At 38.3% G+C, this 16,766-nt stretch overlaps 1 protein-coding gene across 2 annotated transcripts in view; it reads left to right on the top strand.

Moving 5' to 3' along the window:
- Positions 1-380: 380 nt before the first annotated feature.
- Positions 381-16,766, top strand: part of LOC120744164 (ephrin-A2-like) — a 57,838-nt gene continuing 41,452 nt past the window's right edge. Inside the window, exons 1-2 of one of the 2 annotated variants that reach the window (XM_040048327.1) lie at positions 381-1,047; positions 2,128-2,317. In XM_040048327.1, coding sequence (XP_039904261.1) covers positions 2,157-2,317 — 161 coding nt within the window. In that variant the 5' untranslated portion in view covers positions 381-1,047; positions 2,128-2,156. Of the gene's footprint in view, positions 1,048-1,121; positions 2,318-16,766 lie in introns of those variants that run through there. The other variant, XM_040048326.1, reaches the window with a different exon arrangement.

Here is a 16,766-nt window from a genome sequence, read left to right as displayed (position 1 = left end):
TCAAGAAATATTAGCAGTCATGGAGGAGCAAGAAAGGGAAGCAGCTGAACTACAAAAACTGGAACATGAAAACTTGGAAAGGCAGCAAGCAATGGAAAAGCAGTGCAGAGAGATCGAACGCTTGGAAGAGGTTAAAAAATTGAATGCTACAAGAGCTAATGCAAAAGTTTATGAGGAAGGTGAAAGAACAGGCATGTTCAGCAACAAAAGTCCCCTTAAGCTCCTTAATAAACAATTCATAGGAACACACAGGAGCTTGGCAGGAGAGGCGGGGGCTGCCGCAGGGGAGAGGACAGTGGATAATTTTGACTTAATCGATTCAACTACCTGAGCAACACAGTCGAGCCTCTGAGTCATGAGCACATCTTGGGCTCCAACAAATTGCAGGGCAGCTGTGTGTTCTCTTAAAAGGCACCCCTGCTTATCCAGTGCTGTTCTGACCAGGTCTGCTGACAGGTGGATAGATCATATAGTCAAGTTTTAGCAAACAACATGTGTAGGACTCAAGTGCCAGACACAGGCGGGACAGAGAGCAGTGGAGTGCAGCTTGAGATTCTTCATTCACTTCGAGAACTTGAACATGAATTAACTTAGGTGAGCTCTACTCACTTTAAAGAAAAGTAAACATAGAAACTAATTTTACTTAAACACAAGGCTGAGCTCAACTGAATCCAATTCAAATGGAGGGAGACACACATGAGGAGCGGAGGATGGTAACGAGAGACCAGGAGAGATCTGTGAGAGGAGATTACAAGTTAGACTGGGCAGAGAATCCAGGAGATGAGTTAAGTAATATTATCCAGAGGATTATCACGAGAACACCTTTACTTGAGATCCAAGCTAGTGGGGAAGGGGGAGGATGCCAGAAAACCTTGAATCCATGAGGCGGCTGGTGGTGGGTGGACAGGCAGGTGAGCATGGGAAGGCACTGAAGAGCAGCGACAATATTCACTTGGCCTGCTTCTTCAGTTCCCTTCATTTGGCTGCTGTCTCCTGGATCTTCTGACCCTCCAGAGCAAGCCTTGCCATCACTTGAGCCATTCACAGGTGAGCTAGGGCACATGTTCACAATGTATGCATGTTTTTAAGCAGTTACAGAAAACAAATGCCACTGACTTTGGACATACATCAGATTTTTATCGTTAATAGTTTTTTAGAGCATCGTGTTCAAACACTGTCTCAGATATCAATGCAGCATTTTATGACCGAACCAATGAAAGAGTGAGCTGTGAGTAGGAGAACGCTGTGAAGCAGAAGCTCCGCCCTCTGGGAGTCATTCCGAATAACAGTTAGTAGTTGAGCCCCGGTAACCAAACCGAACGCTCCTCCTGCTGGTTCGTCTAAATTTTCGCTTCTTTGTTCTTTTTGTGTCTGGTCCAAACCGTTCGACACGGCTCACTGTGGAGAGAGCGAAAGAAGAGCGCTTACCTCGAAAAGTTTGCTTTTGCGAGAAAGAGCGGGTCCAGTTCTACTGCGGATTGACGGCGAGGTCTTTAACTTAAAGCAGCTCCAAACAAACCTAGAAAACTAGTGAGGTCTTTGCAAAGGGCGCAGTGGATGAGCTCCTCTGTCATATTTCAAAGTTTGTTAGACAGCAGCAGACTGTAAAAGTATTCAGCATTACATAAAAGACGCAAAAAAGGCATGAATCCTTAATGAGAACTCCGGGGAGTGAGCAGACTCTCCAGACTTGTGCACTGCGCAATAAAGTGGGACTGAGTTCCAGGCAGAAAGCTGGAGAGCAAGACGTATATGGACTGATTGGCTGTGTGGACGCTGCCCTGGTGTGATGCTCATTTGGTTCTGTTTGAGTGAAAATGAAACTTTGGGACAGTTTGTCCCACTGGACCCGAATTTGGGACAGTTTAACGGCTTTTGCGGTCAAGCTTTAGCCGTGGACATTTTTTTTCTTCCTCAAACAAGAGGCAGTTGATGTCGTCGCATATCAATATGAAATGGATTATTATCAGTTTGTTTTCTTGGAAATAAATTCAGTTAAAGCTTTGAGAGCGGGAATATGCAGCCAGTGAATATTGAGTATTGATCTTACGTGGATATAAAGTGCACAAATTCTCTTTGCTTTTCCTTGAAAACCCTGGTTCAGGGAATTCTCTCTGCGGGTCACAGTGCGCTCAGAGCTCAAAGAAGAGACGCGGATGTTCGCTGGGGCGCAGCGTGCAGCGCCGCTGCACATGGAGCGCTCGGGGCGGCCGCCGCTGATGTTGCTCGGTCTGCTACTCCAAATCTGTTCCGCCGTTACCACTGATCGCATGAACTCCGACCGGTACGCGGTCTACTGGAACAGCTCCAACCCTAGGTAAGACCCAGACTGGGCTTTTACACAGAGTGGGTATTGAGTAGAACACGGGAAGTGCCAGAAATCATCATTAAAGGAGGGAAAATAAATGGGACTTAATATTATAATGATCCTTTGCGCAGTCGGTGGACATAGTTTGTAAAAAAAACAAAAAAACAAACAAAACAAAACGCTTATTTATACCAAATGTTAGCTTTGTTAATGAAAGCGAGTAGCGGCAACATGGCAGGGCTGCATGTTGAACTGTCCGGGGTCACACAGCCAGAAAGTGAGTCCATTATCCGCATCTGAAAACTTTCTGGGGCTGTAACAGAAACGTTTGTCAAAAGGGAGCAAAAACGGTTAGCATCGTAAAATTTGTCTCAAACAAATGACACTGTTCAGTAGATCAAGATTTTTAATAAATAAACCGCAGGTGAGCTTTCAACATCCATACTACCATCATCCAACATCCATTCTCCTAGTCTTCTGACAGAGAGAACAAAAATGAGCTACATAAAATATATATCAAATAATTCGTGTATGCCGAGAGTGAAGGCTGAGCTGATAAACTAAAGGAATTTTGTAGAATGTGCACTTGTAATTTCTAACGACTGTCCATGGAGCTTAATATAAATTTTGTTGCCGCAATGTCAGCAACATCAAAGAAAAAACGTAAAAAACAAAAATGCCAGTGAAAGCAATTCTCGGTTCAAGGGGTCTCTAAATTTCCATGTTTTTGTTTTTTCAATATTTAGTTTACAGAGGAATCAAACCATTTCAATCTGCAATAACAAGATGTGTTCTGTGTTCTGCTGAGTAATCAGCAGCTGTTTTGTTAAATGTGATCTTTTCTTCTGCAGGATTATACAGACCTCCTTAGATCTCTTTTGCTTTTCAGCAGTTGGTTGGACAAAATATCTGAACATATGAAATGCTTTAAACATTTTCTGACATTTATTAACAGCATGATTCATGATAATTGTTGTCAGTATAACTTTTTTTCAATCAGTCATTCCTCAATGAAAAACAAGACAAGAGAAACAAGAGAATCCACTGCAGCTTTGTGGTTGACAAGTTAAAGTTGACACCTTGTAATCCAAATATTGGATTACAGTAAACACGATAACCAAAAAACTGAAATTTTGGTCACAATTTTGTTTTAAAGATGTGAGTAATGATAGGGGTATTATAAAAGTCTGCCTGTGTCAAAAACAATTTTGATCTAAATACAAGTCTAAATAATCACAGTTTCTGTTTTCATCTCCTTTGATGTTTTTGCTTTCACACACGAAATTACACGTGAACTCAAATCTTAATGTGCTTTTCACTGATGGTTGTACAAAAATTACATTTGGGGAAAGTAAATTTGTTATGTAATTTAAAGTTTTGAAAAAAAATATATGGACTGAATAACTTAAAATGAAAGTTGCAGACAGTGAAATGTCTTTTTCTGAGAAAGGTCACATAACCTTAATGTTAGAAATAACTGCAGTTACCACAAAATACAGACAAAGAAAAGAAACAGACATCCTAAATGAATGTGTTAAATGTCCAGAGTGGTAAAACTGACCCTGATTTGACTAACTGTGGAATAATTTCTCAAGTTGTTTTTCAGTAACATTTTCAAGACTTAGGTGTATTATGTGCCTGGCAGCAGAGCATTGATGACTGTCCATTCTGTCTTCTGATTGGCTAAATGGTATCTGAACAAAGCAATAGCAACGTGCAGTGTTCGCAAATCATTGTAATATTTTAGGGATTTATTATTTTCATTTTGAGGTGTAAGAGAAAGAAAAATGTTCAGATTTTACTTTTGTAAATTAAAAAATGAAGAGTTTAAGAGATGCTGAACAGAAATGTTATTGAAGAGGAAACATGTCTCACATTTCAGTTCTCAAAGAGAGCCTGTAGCAGGAAAAGCTCTTAGATTCCAGCCTCATAACATGTTTCCATATGCACATGCTGTTTGCATCTGGAGGACCATATCTCAGGTTTCCAAGTGCATGATCTGCGCTTTAGTGTCCTTATAATATTCCTCTAATAATTGAGGAGTAATATTCCAGTTTGGCCAGTTTATTGTAATTTATGCTTTCACTTGAATACCAAAATATTTTTAGTGATTCCTTTAATTTGAAAGGTCTCAAAGCGTACGTACAGTTCTGTGAATTTAACTTTGATCTAAATATCACTTAAACAGTTGAGGTGTAACAGTAAACGTGACATCTGGGAGACAAGGTTGGCCAATGACAATATGGCGTATTCACACTGCAGAGAAAGATTTCAGTGACGATGGAAAATTACAGAACAAAACGCCTTCACTTCTTTCTTTGTAGAAGGGAATTTATTACATGTACAAATATGTGCACTTTTCCCACATGTTCCAGATGTGATTGAAATTTTGCCAGAGTTGATATTCTGGCATGTTTTGGGGAATCGCAGCTTTGCTGAGCCAAGAATGACATCAAGGCTTTTGTTCAGTTTTTTGAAAAGACATCCCCAAAAGTTCCACATCTTGGGGGCAAGAATCTGAAAATGTTTGAGAAATTTCCACAATTTTATAGGAAAAAATAAGAAAATATTCCTCAGCATTTCCTCTCTTGGCTCTTTTGGTTATTGATAACGAAGTGTTTTCATCTCCAAATATCATTCGTTATCAAACTTTTAGTTTTTTAGAAGATTAAGTCATATTTTCTGTCCTTCCAGAAAATCTGACATTCATTTGCTAAGGTAATCAGAGGAACATGTGTGCTAACATTTGTACTAGTAATTTATTAACAGTTCATGTTATTAATCTCCTTTTTGGTTTTTCTTTCAATTAATTTTTTGTAAATTAAACATCAAAACAATAAATGTCCAGTGCAACCTTGTTGATGTCTTTTCATCCATTCACAAATCCAAAATCACAAATATTCAGTTTACAATTACATGACACAAAGACATGAGAACAAAGAAAAACAGGAAATTGTGTCATCTGAGAGGCTGAAATACTACAATATTCAGTCTTTACTGGCTAAAAACTGATCGAAATAATCAAATACTTTTTTGTCAACTGATAAGTAAAATTTTTTCATCAAATAACACTTGCCGAACGTCCCGTGGTGTAATTAGTATGCAACACGAACGCTAAAACAAAAGTGGACGTCGAGGCGACGACATACCTGCTGCTCAGTCTGTGACTTGTTGTCAGACTTGGGGACAACTGTGGGCTTTTTGTAGCCATTTCCCTCAATGCCGGGTTTCAAAAATGTCCTTTCACTTCAGCTCTCATGACTCATTGAGTGACGCTACTGATTAGTCAGTTGGTGGCATGCAGTCTGACGACGTCACATTTATTATCTACCTTAAGACCTGGATGACCTCAAATTCCCTGCTTCTAAAATCAGAAAAAACTGAGAATATTGTACTTGGGCCTTAAACATGGTATCTAACTAGATACTGACTTTAAGTGAGATTACTTTGGCCTCCAGTAACACTGAGGAATCTCGAGTCATTTCATGTATTATCATGAAGATATGTCCTCTAGCTGACCAAGCGACTATTCTTTTTAACCACTCACAACCAGCCAAGGGAATGTTCATTTTTCTTTGGCAAGCAACAGTTGCCAGGCAGTCGCCAATTGGCCTCTATACCTGTGTGACAGAGGCCTAAGTTCAGAATCAGAAATGGAGCATGTGGAGTGAATGGGCGACCAACTCTGACAGGGGGGGCTCAGATCAAACACAAAAAAAAAACAAAAACCCCCACATATGTGACCTTCTTGACTAAACCTGTACACTGTGCAACCTTTACAGGCTACATAACAAATTTAAGAATAAAGAACCTGCTTTAAGTGGCATCATGATACAGTTTGCATAATTACAACCATACACTCACTATGGAATTAGTAAGTGAGGGAAGCTATGAAGAGAAGTGGAAAGACAGTTGGTCCAGATGACATACCTGTAATGTGAAGAGCTCTAGGAAAGAGGGCAGTTGTCTTTTTAACTAGATTAAGACAGTCCAGGAGAGTGAGAGGATCCCTGACGAATGTACTCTATAGAGTTTCAGAACAAGGATGATGTGAAGAGCTATAGTAACTACAGATGCATAAAGCAACTTGGAGTTAGTATCTTTTCCAAGGATATTTGGCATGCAGGGATCGAACCACCAACCTTCCTGTTAGTAGATGACCTGTTCTACCTCAGTTACAGAGAGGTGACTGTCGTATAGTTTCATGTGGAGAGAGAACAAGAACTGTGGCCAACTACTTGTGTTTAAATAGTGTCTATATGACATGAGGGGTACTTCTGAAAGTATGACCTGTGAAGGATCATAAGCTCCAAAAATAATGTCATTGTCAATCATGCTAGTTACCTCGATTGCTGTAGAAGCACTAAAATACTGAACCATTAACTTGAGCTGCAGTAACTTATTGGCAATGTTGGTCTTTAAACATTTCTTTAACAAATGTAAAAATGTATCAGTACACGCTTTTTCAACAACAGTATTCAGCTGATGAGGTGCAGTCACCAAGATCCCCAAAGCTCATCAATAACACAAATGCTGCCTATGTTTATTATTATAAAAATATTATAAATAAAGGCAATTATTATTAATATGAGGTGTCTAGTACAATCAGTATTATAAATTAAGATATGTTAAAAGAGGAAAAATGAATAATCTCAAGATTAATCCATTAACGTTGTTGCTGGATAAGACGAGAGACAAACTCCTCTTGTTAAACATAGAATATAACTGCTATGAAACTTTAGATGCTAGTTCAACCTGACTTAATAGTTGTAATTTTTGGTCTGTTGTGTTCTCAGCTCACCGAATCCTTTTGTGTAGATTTGCTGCAGTTTTCTGTAACCACACTCTCTCTTCATACTGATGTGAATAGGCGATATGGCCTAAAATCCATATCACGGTATAATTTGAAGCATGTGCGGTAACGATATATATTGCGATATATTTTCTTCTGTATAACGTATTTTACACAATATAAGGCACACTTAAAATCCTATAATTTTCTCAAAAATCGACAGTGTGCCTTATGTATGAATTCTGGTTGTGCTTTCTGACCTCGAACCAATTTTATGTAGTAAACGTAATAAGTAATCTGGGTCCTAAACACCGTCTTCTTCAGGTCCCAAAGTCAAACAAACACTGCAGCATCACTGAGAGTGAAAAACTGTCTAAATTCTTTCATCTTTAATAAAATAATCAGCGTTGATGCTTTACCAGGTGTAACAATTAAGTTTAACATCCAGGCATCCATGAAAACAGAATTTATTAAATTCAACGGAGTTAGAAGTTAACAGGAAGTTAGCTCGCTAGTTTCCACCTAAAAATGATATAGCATGTTCTGACTGAGAAATTTCTGAAAAAATAACATAAATGAAGACAGAAAACTAAACAGCAGTGACTTTTGTAGGATTACTGAAGTCGGACTAGCTGGTATATAATGTTGTGCTACGTGATCGCTAGCAAAACAGCTACATTAGCATAACATTAGCACAGTGAAGCTGAAGGATGAATGCTAACTTTTTTCCACTTGATAAAAGTTAACGTGAGGGTTTCTGGTGGTTAGGGACAAATGCAATTGCATGGCAGGATGCTATAAACGGACCAAACTTTGACCAAAACAGGCGCAGCTTGATGACGCCATCAACATGCGCTATCGCGGTAGAGCGGTATAGTGAAAATCTCTACCATTGGCCAAATTTATATCGTTTCTACCGTATACCGTTTATACCGCCCACCCTTAGTGGAAAGCACTTTCAGTGCTCAATTAGAGTAAAAAAGGCATAGATTATCTGAGCACCAAGGTTCTCCTTTCCTTAATTCACATGAATACTCCCTCATATATTTTTTCATGTTAGGTTGTTGCCTGTTAGTCCTTCTCTCTGCCTGGTGGAGGAGAAAGGGGAGGTTTTGTTCAGTGAAACAGAAATTTATTTCTGCAGCAGCCATTTTCTTTTGTCACTTAAGTCTAGGCTCAGCCCCTTGTCCTCTCCTTGTCTCCCCTAACCCCTAGCTGTTGCCTTTACCCCAGTGTCCAGGAGGGGGACGGCGGCAGAAATATATTTTCCATAATGAGTAAAACTGCAAACTTCCCCAAACTACATTCTTAATCAGTAGTAAGCTCATCATATTTTACAAATTCAGTAAAATAGAACCGGGGAATCTGCAGATCATGTTTTGTTTTTCAGTTTTTGACAATTCCCTCAAAATTCAGCCGGACACACAGGTGGGGGTCATGTTGCTTGGAACACTAGAAAATTAGTGTAGGTTTAAAAAGGTTTAGAATTAACAAAATAAAATCCCAAAACTTCAGAATACTGGAATATGTGGACATATTCAATATGCTACCAAAGGTACCAAGCTTCGTATTCTGTTCTCTGCATAAATCAAGGCTCTGAAATGGAGACTGTAATTGTAAAATATTTTAAAATTTGACAGAAGATTTTATTTACACATATACATTCAGAGTCTAGGATGCTTAAGCTTTAAGTCTGGTCTTCTGCGTTTCAGCTTGCAGAAACATTTAATGTTACAACAGAGACTGACAAATTGATAGAATTCTAAATAAAGCTGTACTATCTTTGCAAAGTGCTTTGCTAATTCAAATTAAGTGAAAAAAGTGGCTTCCGTGAAGAAAAAGTAATGTAAATACACTGAAAAGGTCAGTATTGAAGCCACGGTGCAGTCTAAAGCAATGTCACATAATGAGATGGTGTCGGTACAATGGGTCTCATTTGGCGCTTTATAGGTACTCTACTTTTTCATCTTCAGTAAAGGTTGGGGTTGTGTTGCTGTTTGTCAGACAGATGTGTATTTTACCTCAAAAATCATTTGTTGTACTTAAACATTTTAGTTACACTCAGTTTATAATTTCATCAGTGGACACTAGTTAGACCTAGCCTACGTCGGGGTCTAACTAGACCATTGCAACATGAAAGATTAAAGCCTGGTGTTTGGAGCCCTAATAATAAAAACATTATCGTTTGTTTTGTATGCCAGGAAATTGGCATACTTCTTCCAGGTTAATGTTGAGGTCTGTCAGCAGTGATGAGAGCATTGCCAACTGTCCATGCAGCAGGAAACATGCCTCAGTTTTTTTTTTTCTCTCTCTTTTGGTTGGTTGGTTGTGTGGACCAATGGCATGGTAGTGTGGCGTCAGCAGGGAGAGGCTTCTGTCAACTGCTCCTCCAGTTATTTTTACATTCTATCCTCTTTGTGTCTCAGCACTTCATCATGCTTTCTGCTCCCAGCTCATGCATTTTAATGTCTGACCCATATTTCATAGGATCTGTGCACACACACACACACACACACACACACACACACACACACACACACACACACACACACACACACACACACACCAGGGAAACTTTGAAGTCCTGGCTTGGGAAAAAAAGAAACAAGGTTGTGGGTGAAGAGCTGCAACCTTTCACTGTTGCTGATTAAATTTACACTGAAAAGCATCAGAAAAACTGTGGATCAGGTTCAGATCAGGAGACGAGCAACCAAAACTGAAGATTTTGGCTTTAATTGCATCATTACTTAACAGCAAATGGGTTGTAGAAAAAAATTTTTTTTAAGAAGCAGATGAGTTTCTTCTCTGTTTCTGGCGAATGACTCGGTGGATGAGAGTCCTATCCTGTAACATGATTTACACATTCTGTCTTTGTGTATGAGCATTTACAAGAGAAGAAAATCCAATCTTGTGTTTTTACCAGTCAGAATACCAAAAAAGTTCTTATTTTAAACAAATGAAAAATCATCAGGTAGCACAGGATTGTTTCTTACTGAAGGAAGAATTCCTTGGCATCAGTCTCTCATTCGGCTCGTTGAGGATTATCTACTTTTATATTGTACTGTTTCATGTTAGTGGAACAGAACAGGCCGCCGCTTGATATCTGTTGGATAGGAAAATCTAATCACTACTACCATTAAAATTAATCTTAAAAAATATTTCTATAAATCCAAATGAAACATGAATGACTACTCCAAAGAGAGAAAATCTGGCATTTGTATAGACTTGGATAGGAATGTAATGCAGAAATTGTTTCTGTAAATCCAATAGTACAAAATATTTTTGAGCTGAAGAATTTCTCTAAATATTTCCAAATAAATAGTTCAAATAATTTCCCCTAGCCTGGCAGATGCTCATAAATTCAAAAATAAAACTACATTTGATTTTGATAAAGTAAAAAACAAATCCACCTTTAAAACGTCAGTTGAGAATTCAAGTTATTGCAATAGCTTTCATTTGTATTTATCTCCATGTCAGGTTTGGCTATGTTGCAAGTATGATATGACCCAATAGCACAACTAAGAGTCAAAAGAATTAACTAAAGTAGGCGGTTTTATTGCTTATTTTGCTGACTCAAAAAATCCAGGCCAGGGGAAAAGAAGTAAAAGAAAATTACAAGTAAAACACGGGAACACACAGTGTGAGGGAAGGACATGCGCCTCACGAGGAAGGCTGAGGGCGCGCTTTAATAGTCAGTTTTGCTTAGGAAGGTTCCTCATTGAGAGACATGACCCAGATGTATCTGTGTGCCGGCCATAATAAGAGCTCTTCCAGTTATCCAAATGCTAAGGAAAGGAGCTTCAGTGCTTCCTTTAGCATAGGATACACTGGACCATCCTTTATGAAAGAGGAGGACAACACGCCGTCCCATAATTCATTGCAACAGACTATGTGACCATACGTGAAAACAATCGACATAATAAACAAAGATGCATTGATCAAGTAAATTTTGAATTGTAACTGCATTTTCTATTTCGTGCTATAACCTGTTGACATATTTAGAATTTTTAACAAAAGTTTGTTAAACTCACAGCTGAATTCTGAACAACACACTGCTGGAATAAAAACTGCTTGTTGTTTGCCTTGCATGAAGAATGCATGAATGCTATATGAGCTCAAGATTATGATCTATAATAACTGATAAAAAAATGTAAAGGTGCAGTAAAATCAATGTTCATTAGTAATAGTTGCTGCGTTCCAGTCTTTAAGATAAATTTGTACTTCAGGACAGCTGGGATAAGTGATTTCTATTACTGCAGTCATAGAAATCCTAAATAGGGAGGAGGAAAGGAGTTGCACTGGATCACAGCAGTATAAGAAGTGGATTTAGATGGCTTACATTTTGTAGGTTATTTTATAGGCTAGATTTGATATTGTGATTCTGTAATTTCACTTTATTATATTTATATAATTTATATGCATTTATAATTGTACTTTACTAACAATGCATTTTAATTTGTTTGCAAAAATGCAGCCAGTTCACTTCAGTAAAGAGAGAGTGTGAATTAGGCTACGTTCACACTGCAGGCGAAAGCGCATCAAATCCGACTTTTTTGACCGTATGCGACCCATATCCGATCATGGTATGACAGTGTGAACGGCACAAATCTGATATTTTCAAATCCGATCTGGGTCACTTTCGTATGTGGTACTGAATCTGATACATATCTGATGTTTTAGAAAGCGACTGCTGTTTGAACGGTCATGTTGCATTAAATCCGTCTTTTACGTCACTGACTACAAGACAGACGCCAATTAACAGCACCGGAGAAGCGCCCGAGGACGCTTACTGGCCATCCCGTGTAGATGTCAGTGAAACTGTTGGGAAGACAACGTTGGACAAACGTGAACATTTTATTTGTACTATATAATCTGCAGATTCTGACAGAAATCTGCAAGTATCCTTTGAAGCAGCGCTGCTCTCTAAAACAGCAATAAGGATCATTATTAGGCCATATGTAAATAACAAAATAACTTAAAGCAAAATTGGGAAACATAAAGTCCGAAACAAGTCTTTATATTAAGGGCCATCAGTCAAACAATACTGTTTGGTCTGGGTCTAAACAGAGCGTGTTGTGTGTGACGTCTTCTTTTGCGAATGCGGGCAGCTTTGAGGGTTCACACTAGAACGCGTTTGCTGTCACATTTTATTTGTAGTGTGAACAAGCAGACAAAAAAATTGGATTTGATCAAAAAATCGGAATTGAGCATTAAGACCTGCAGTGTGAACGTAGCCTATGTAGCTCAAAAATCAGCAGACTCCAGGAGAAGCATGAGGGAGAGCGCTGCAGTCTTGCTAACCAAAATAATGCAGCGCAAACTTCGGTTTCATGCAAGTGTTAATTTCTAAAAACTGCACGGCAATTCAGATAAAGCTGGAGGAGAATGAATATGCTTAAGTCTTCTGATAAAAGTCACTGAGCACTGTGAAGGGTTGTGAGGATCAGGACTCGGGTGCTGTGCAAGACTTATCCAGGTGAGAGCTGCATTGTTACAAATTGTTCTATTATGTAAATCTGAAATGGTAAATATGGTCCTAAATTTTCCTTCTTATTTAAAATTCCAATCTTTGTAATGGAGGAATATTTTTGACATCATGTTCTTGTTTATAAAACAACAGGGTTAGAAATATGGTGAAGTAAGATACATGTTTTTTTAGTCCATCTCCTGTACTTGTGGTTTTAACACGGCGGACATCCAGCATCACATTGTCAAGGAGAGACCGAGTGTAAGGCTGTTCCCATTCTCAGCACACAGCTCTTCTCTTTTCCTAAGTCCTTATCAATTCTCCTTTCCACTTTTCCTTTACCTCAATGACATTTTCATCGGAGTCACAGAAAAGAAGTTAGAAATAGGAGATAGGATGTACTTTTGGAATCCACCCTGAGACATTAATATATAGAGGAGGTGATTAGGGCAGAGTGGACACACCTAGGACACACACTGAGACTGAAGGATACGATGATGACAGACTGGAGAGAAAACGGGACAAAATGCAGAGAAATGAACATAGGAATAGAAACTGAGACAAAACAAAGACATGACTACATTTTCATCTTCAGATCCATCGTATGTAAAATACATAAGTATGTTCATATTGATTTATCTAGAACAAAGAGAAAAAGGGGGATGAGGATGTTATCGAGTCATGGTTGAGATTGGTTAAACATAAACTCCTGTATTACTGGATTTTTATGATTCTATGACCTTTTCTTCTTATCAGGTCAAAGTCTCGACTGACCTGATATGAAATCACTTTTTCTTTAAAATAATATAAAATTAAATCAATCCAACTGAGAAGAACTGATAGAAACGGATTAGGTTTTCCTGAAGTATCAATTATATACAGAAGATCTTTTCCAAGGTTACACGTGGTCTTACAACCTCTGACAGTGGACCTGTCTGTCTTTGCCCTGTAAGACATTAGTGCAACATTCCCCACTGTTGACCAAAATATTTTATTACAGAGATTAGAGCATGCTGTGGGTATTAACGGTACTGCAAAGATGTGATTCAAATTATATCTGTCAAATAGATGGCAATTTGTTAGTGTGTAAAGAGGACCCCCTATTTACACAGTGCACACAGTGCTATGACCAGTTCTGTTAAGATCATGCATGCTTCCCTTGGGCAGTATCATTAGAGGGTATAACATACAATTTCACCAATATGCAGATGACACACAACTTTATCCATCCATGAAGCCAGATAACACACACCAACTGGTTAAAATGCAGTAATGTCTTAAAGACATAAAGACCTGGATGACCTGTAATTTCTTGCTTCTAAATTCAGATAAAACTGAGGTTATTGTACTTGGCCCTAAAAATCTTAGAAACATGGTGTAAAACCTGATAATTACTCTTGATGGCATTATGTTGGCCTCCAGTAACACTGTGAGAAATCTTGGAGTTGTTTTTGACCAAAATATATCTTCAGTGTGCATATTAAACAAATAGTAGAACTGCTTTTTTCATTTGCACAAAATCCCTAAAGTTAGAAACATCTTGTATCAGAGTGATGCTGAAAAAGCTAGTTCATGTATTTATTTTTTTGGTTGTAATTCATTGTCATCAGGCTGTCGTAAAAACTCCTTGAAAAGCCATTAGTTGATTCAAAGTGACTCAGCAAGAGTAATGACAGAAATCGCTCCCTGTAAAATCTAGTATCAAATTTAAAATCCTTCTCATCAGAGCTCACCCTAATTTGGCCCGAGGGTGAGCTCTTGGGGTTTTTTTCTTCTGGAGTAATATCCATCACCCCGCAGTCAAAGCCAGATATTAGGATATGTTTTTGTTTTAAAAAGCAGCAGCACAAATTAAGTGCAAATTAATCAAAAGCTTGCTCCAAATGTATTAAACATGTAAGAAAAAAAATGTATTGAGAAATTTTCTGGATATATCTAGGACAGCTCCAAACACTACCTCCTGTCTGGAGCTGTAAGATGCATATTAAAACCTTGTCAGTATTTTTTTTTTTTTTTTTTTTTTTTTTTAAATTATTGAGCTCTGACTAGATCTGACTTGCTGGTCATGACTGTTGCAGAGGTTGCAAAGAAAACTGTGTAAAACCAGCGTGATCAATTGGTGTAAAATCAAGTGACCAGTGAATTTAAATAGGGGGAAACGTTGATTTAAAAATTCTCTGGCTCTCTTTCACTGCATGTCTTTTGTCTTGTTTCTTTCCCTTCCCCCCCGAACTGGTCGTGGTAGATAGCTGCTCCTCCCTGAGCCTGGTTCTGCCGAAGGCTTCTTGCCATTTAAAGGAGGTTTCTCCCAATATTATTGTAAGAGTTTTTCTTACAGTCTAAAGAGTCATAAGGTGACTGTTGTTGTAATTTTGCACTAAATAAAACTGAATTGAAAATTGAGTTAAATTTTGCTTGATCAAAAATAATGCAATATCTGTTGAACAAACAGTCAAGTGTGTTGTTTTCACATTTATCTTAGAAAATCAAATATTTTTTTTTATATAGGATAGGATATATTTAGGATATAGTTTGATAATGAAGGGAAGCCAAATGCACTCTTTCCAGTCCCTGTCAGTACTCGTGCTGCAGCATTTTGGATTAACTGGTGGCTTTTCAGGGAGTTTTGGGACATCCTGATAATAACAGTAGTGCAGCCTAGAAGTAATAAGTGCATGAACTAGTTTTTCAGTGTCACTCTGAGACAAGATATATCTGATTTTAGAGATGTTGTGCAAGTGTAAGAAAGCAGTCCTACATTTTTTTTTTGAATATGTGCATTGCAGGACATATCCTGTAATCCAGATCTTTATATCTTCAAGACGTTCCTGCAGTATAACTAACTGGTGTGTGTTATCTGGCTTCATGGATGGATTAAGTTGTGTGTCATCTGCATACCAATGAAAATGTATGCTGTGCCTTCTGATGATACTGCCTAAGGAAACACAATTTGTCCTAGCACAGAACCCTGTGGAATATGTACTCCATTTACATGAACAAATTAGAGCCTATTACATAGATATGAATCAAACCACTGCAGCGCAGTACCTGTAATACCTACAGCATGCTCTAATCGCTCTAATAGAATATTATGGTCCACAATATAATAGTGGGGCACAAGATACTAGCTGGCTGGGCATCCATGGAGTAATATAACTAAGTGGCTGGCATAGAATACAGGAACATTTTGTGGAGCAGGGAAATTATTTTACTGCTATTGTTAAATAATCATCATCATTACCATTGCATTAATAATATAATCTGCAGCATTGATATTGTATTCAGAGGTTTAAACAGTGTGTGTGTCTTTTAGAAAGACTAAGTTGCAGTTGACAGCAAGTTGCAGAGAGTTTGCAGGACTGAAACCGAAAGTTATTCTGAGCAGGTTAGACGAGGCTATTTGAATTACTAGGTTATTCAAATTGTCTGTTATACTTTTATATTCTTTTACTAAGCTCTTAGTAGAGGTTCTTGATTAAAACATTTATTCAACATAGTACATATAGTTTCAGTTAGGTTATTACACATAAGGATGAGCCTCTGGTCTGGTAAAAGGTCAGAAGTGCAACGGGTGAGATGAGAGAACATTTGAGGACGACACACACACACTCAGTTAGAGAATCATTTATAGGTGGCAGTTTAATCATGTTTTGCTTGGGGTTGCAAAAAGAGCAGTTTGTCGCAGAACTGCTGCTGAGGTGTCAAGATGACAAGAGAGCATCCGGCAGTGACAGGAAGTACCGGCCATGAAGATAGAAGACAACGTTCCTTTAAACTGTGTTAAAAGTCATTGTGGTTTTGATTTGACGTATGTATATATTCTGTCTGTGACGTATGAAGGGGCGTCATTAATTCAAACCCTGATGCTATAAAAATCTGTGTATGCTTTGATTAAGTCGAAGATTAATTCCTGTCTGCATACAGAATGGTCTTCCCACGCGTGTATTCATTAAAATCAATTGTTTGACCAAGATCTTCTGGACCTGGTTGTTTGTACTCTCCTTCCTCAATTATGTGAACCTTAACAATTTGTTCTGAGTGTGACCTGGAAGTCCCAAGGTCCTTACGGTTTCGATGAAGGGAATGCCACACATCGCAAAGTCCAAAATCGCTCATGTGCTGTTTAACTATATTTGTGGACTGCCAATTGCACTGAGTTCCTGCTGTATCGAGCTTGTCGATTTCTTCATCCAGTTCAA

This window comes from Simochromis diagramma, unplaced genomic scaffold, assembly GCF_900408965.1.
Source record: "Simochromis diagramma unplaced genomic scaffold, fSimDia1.1 OVJJ01000557.1, whole genome shotgun sequence".
Taxonomy (NCBI): Eukaryota; Metazoa; Chordata; class Actinopteri; order Cichliformes; family Cichlidae; genus Simochromis; species Simochromis diagramma.
This window is presented reverse-complemented; position numbering and strand designations above follow the sequence as displayed.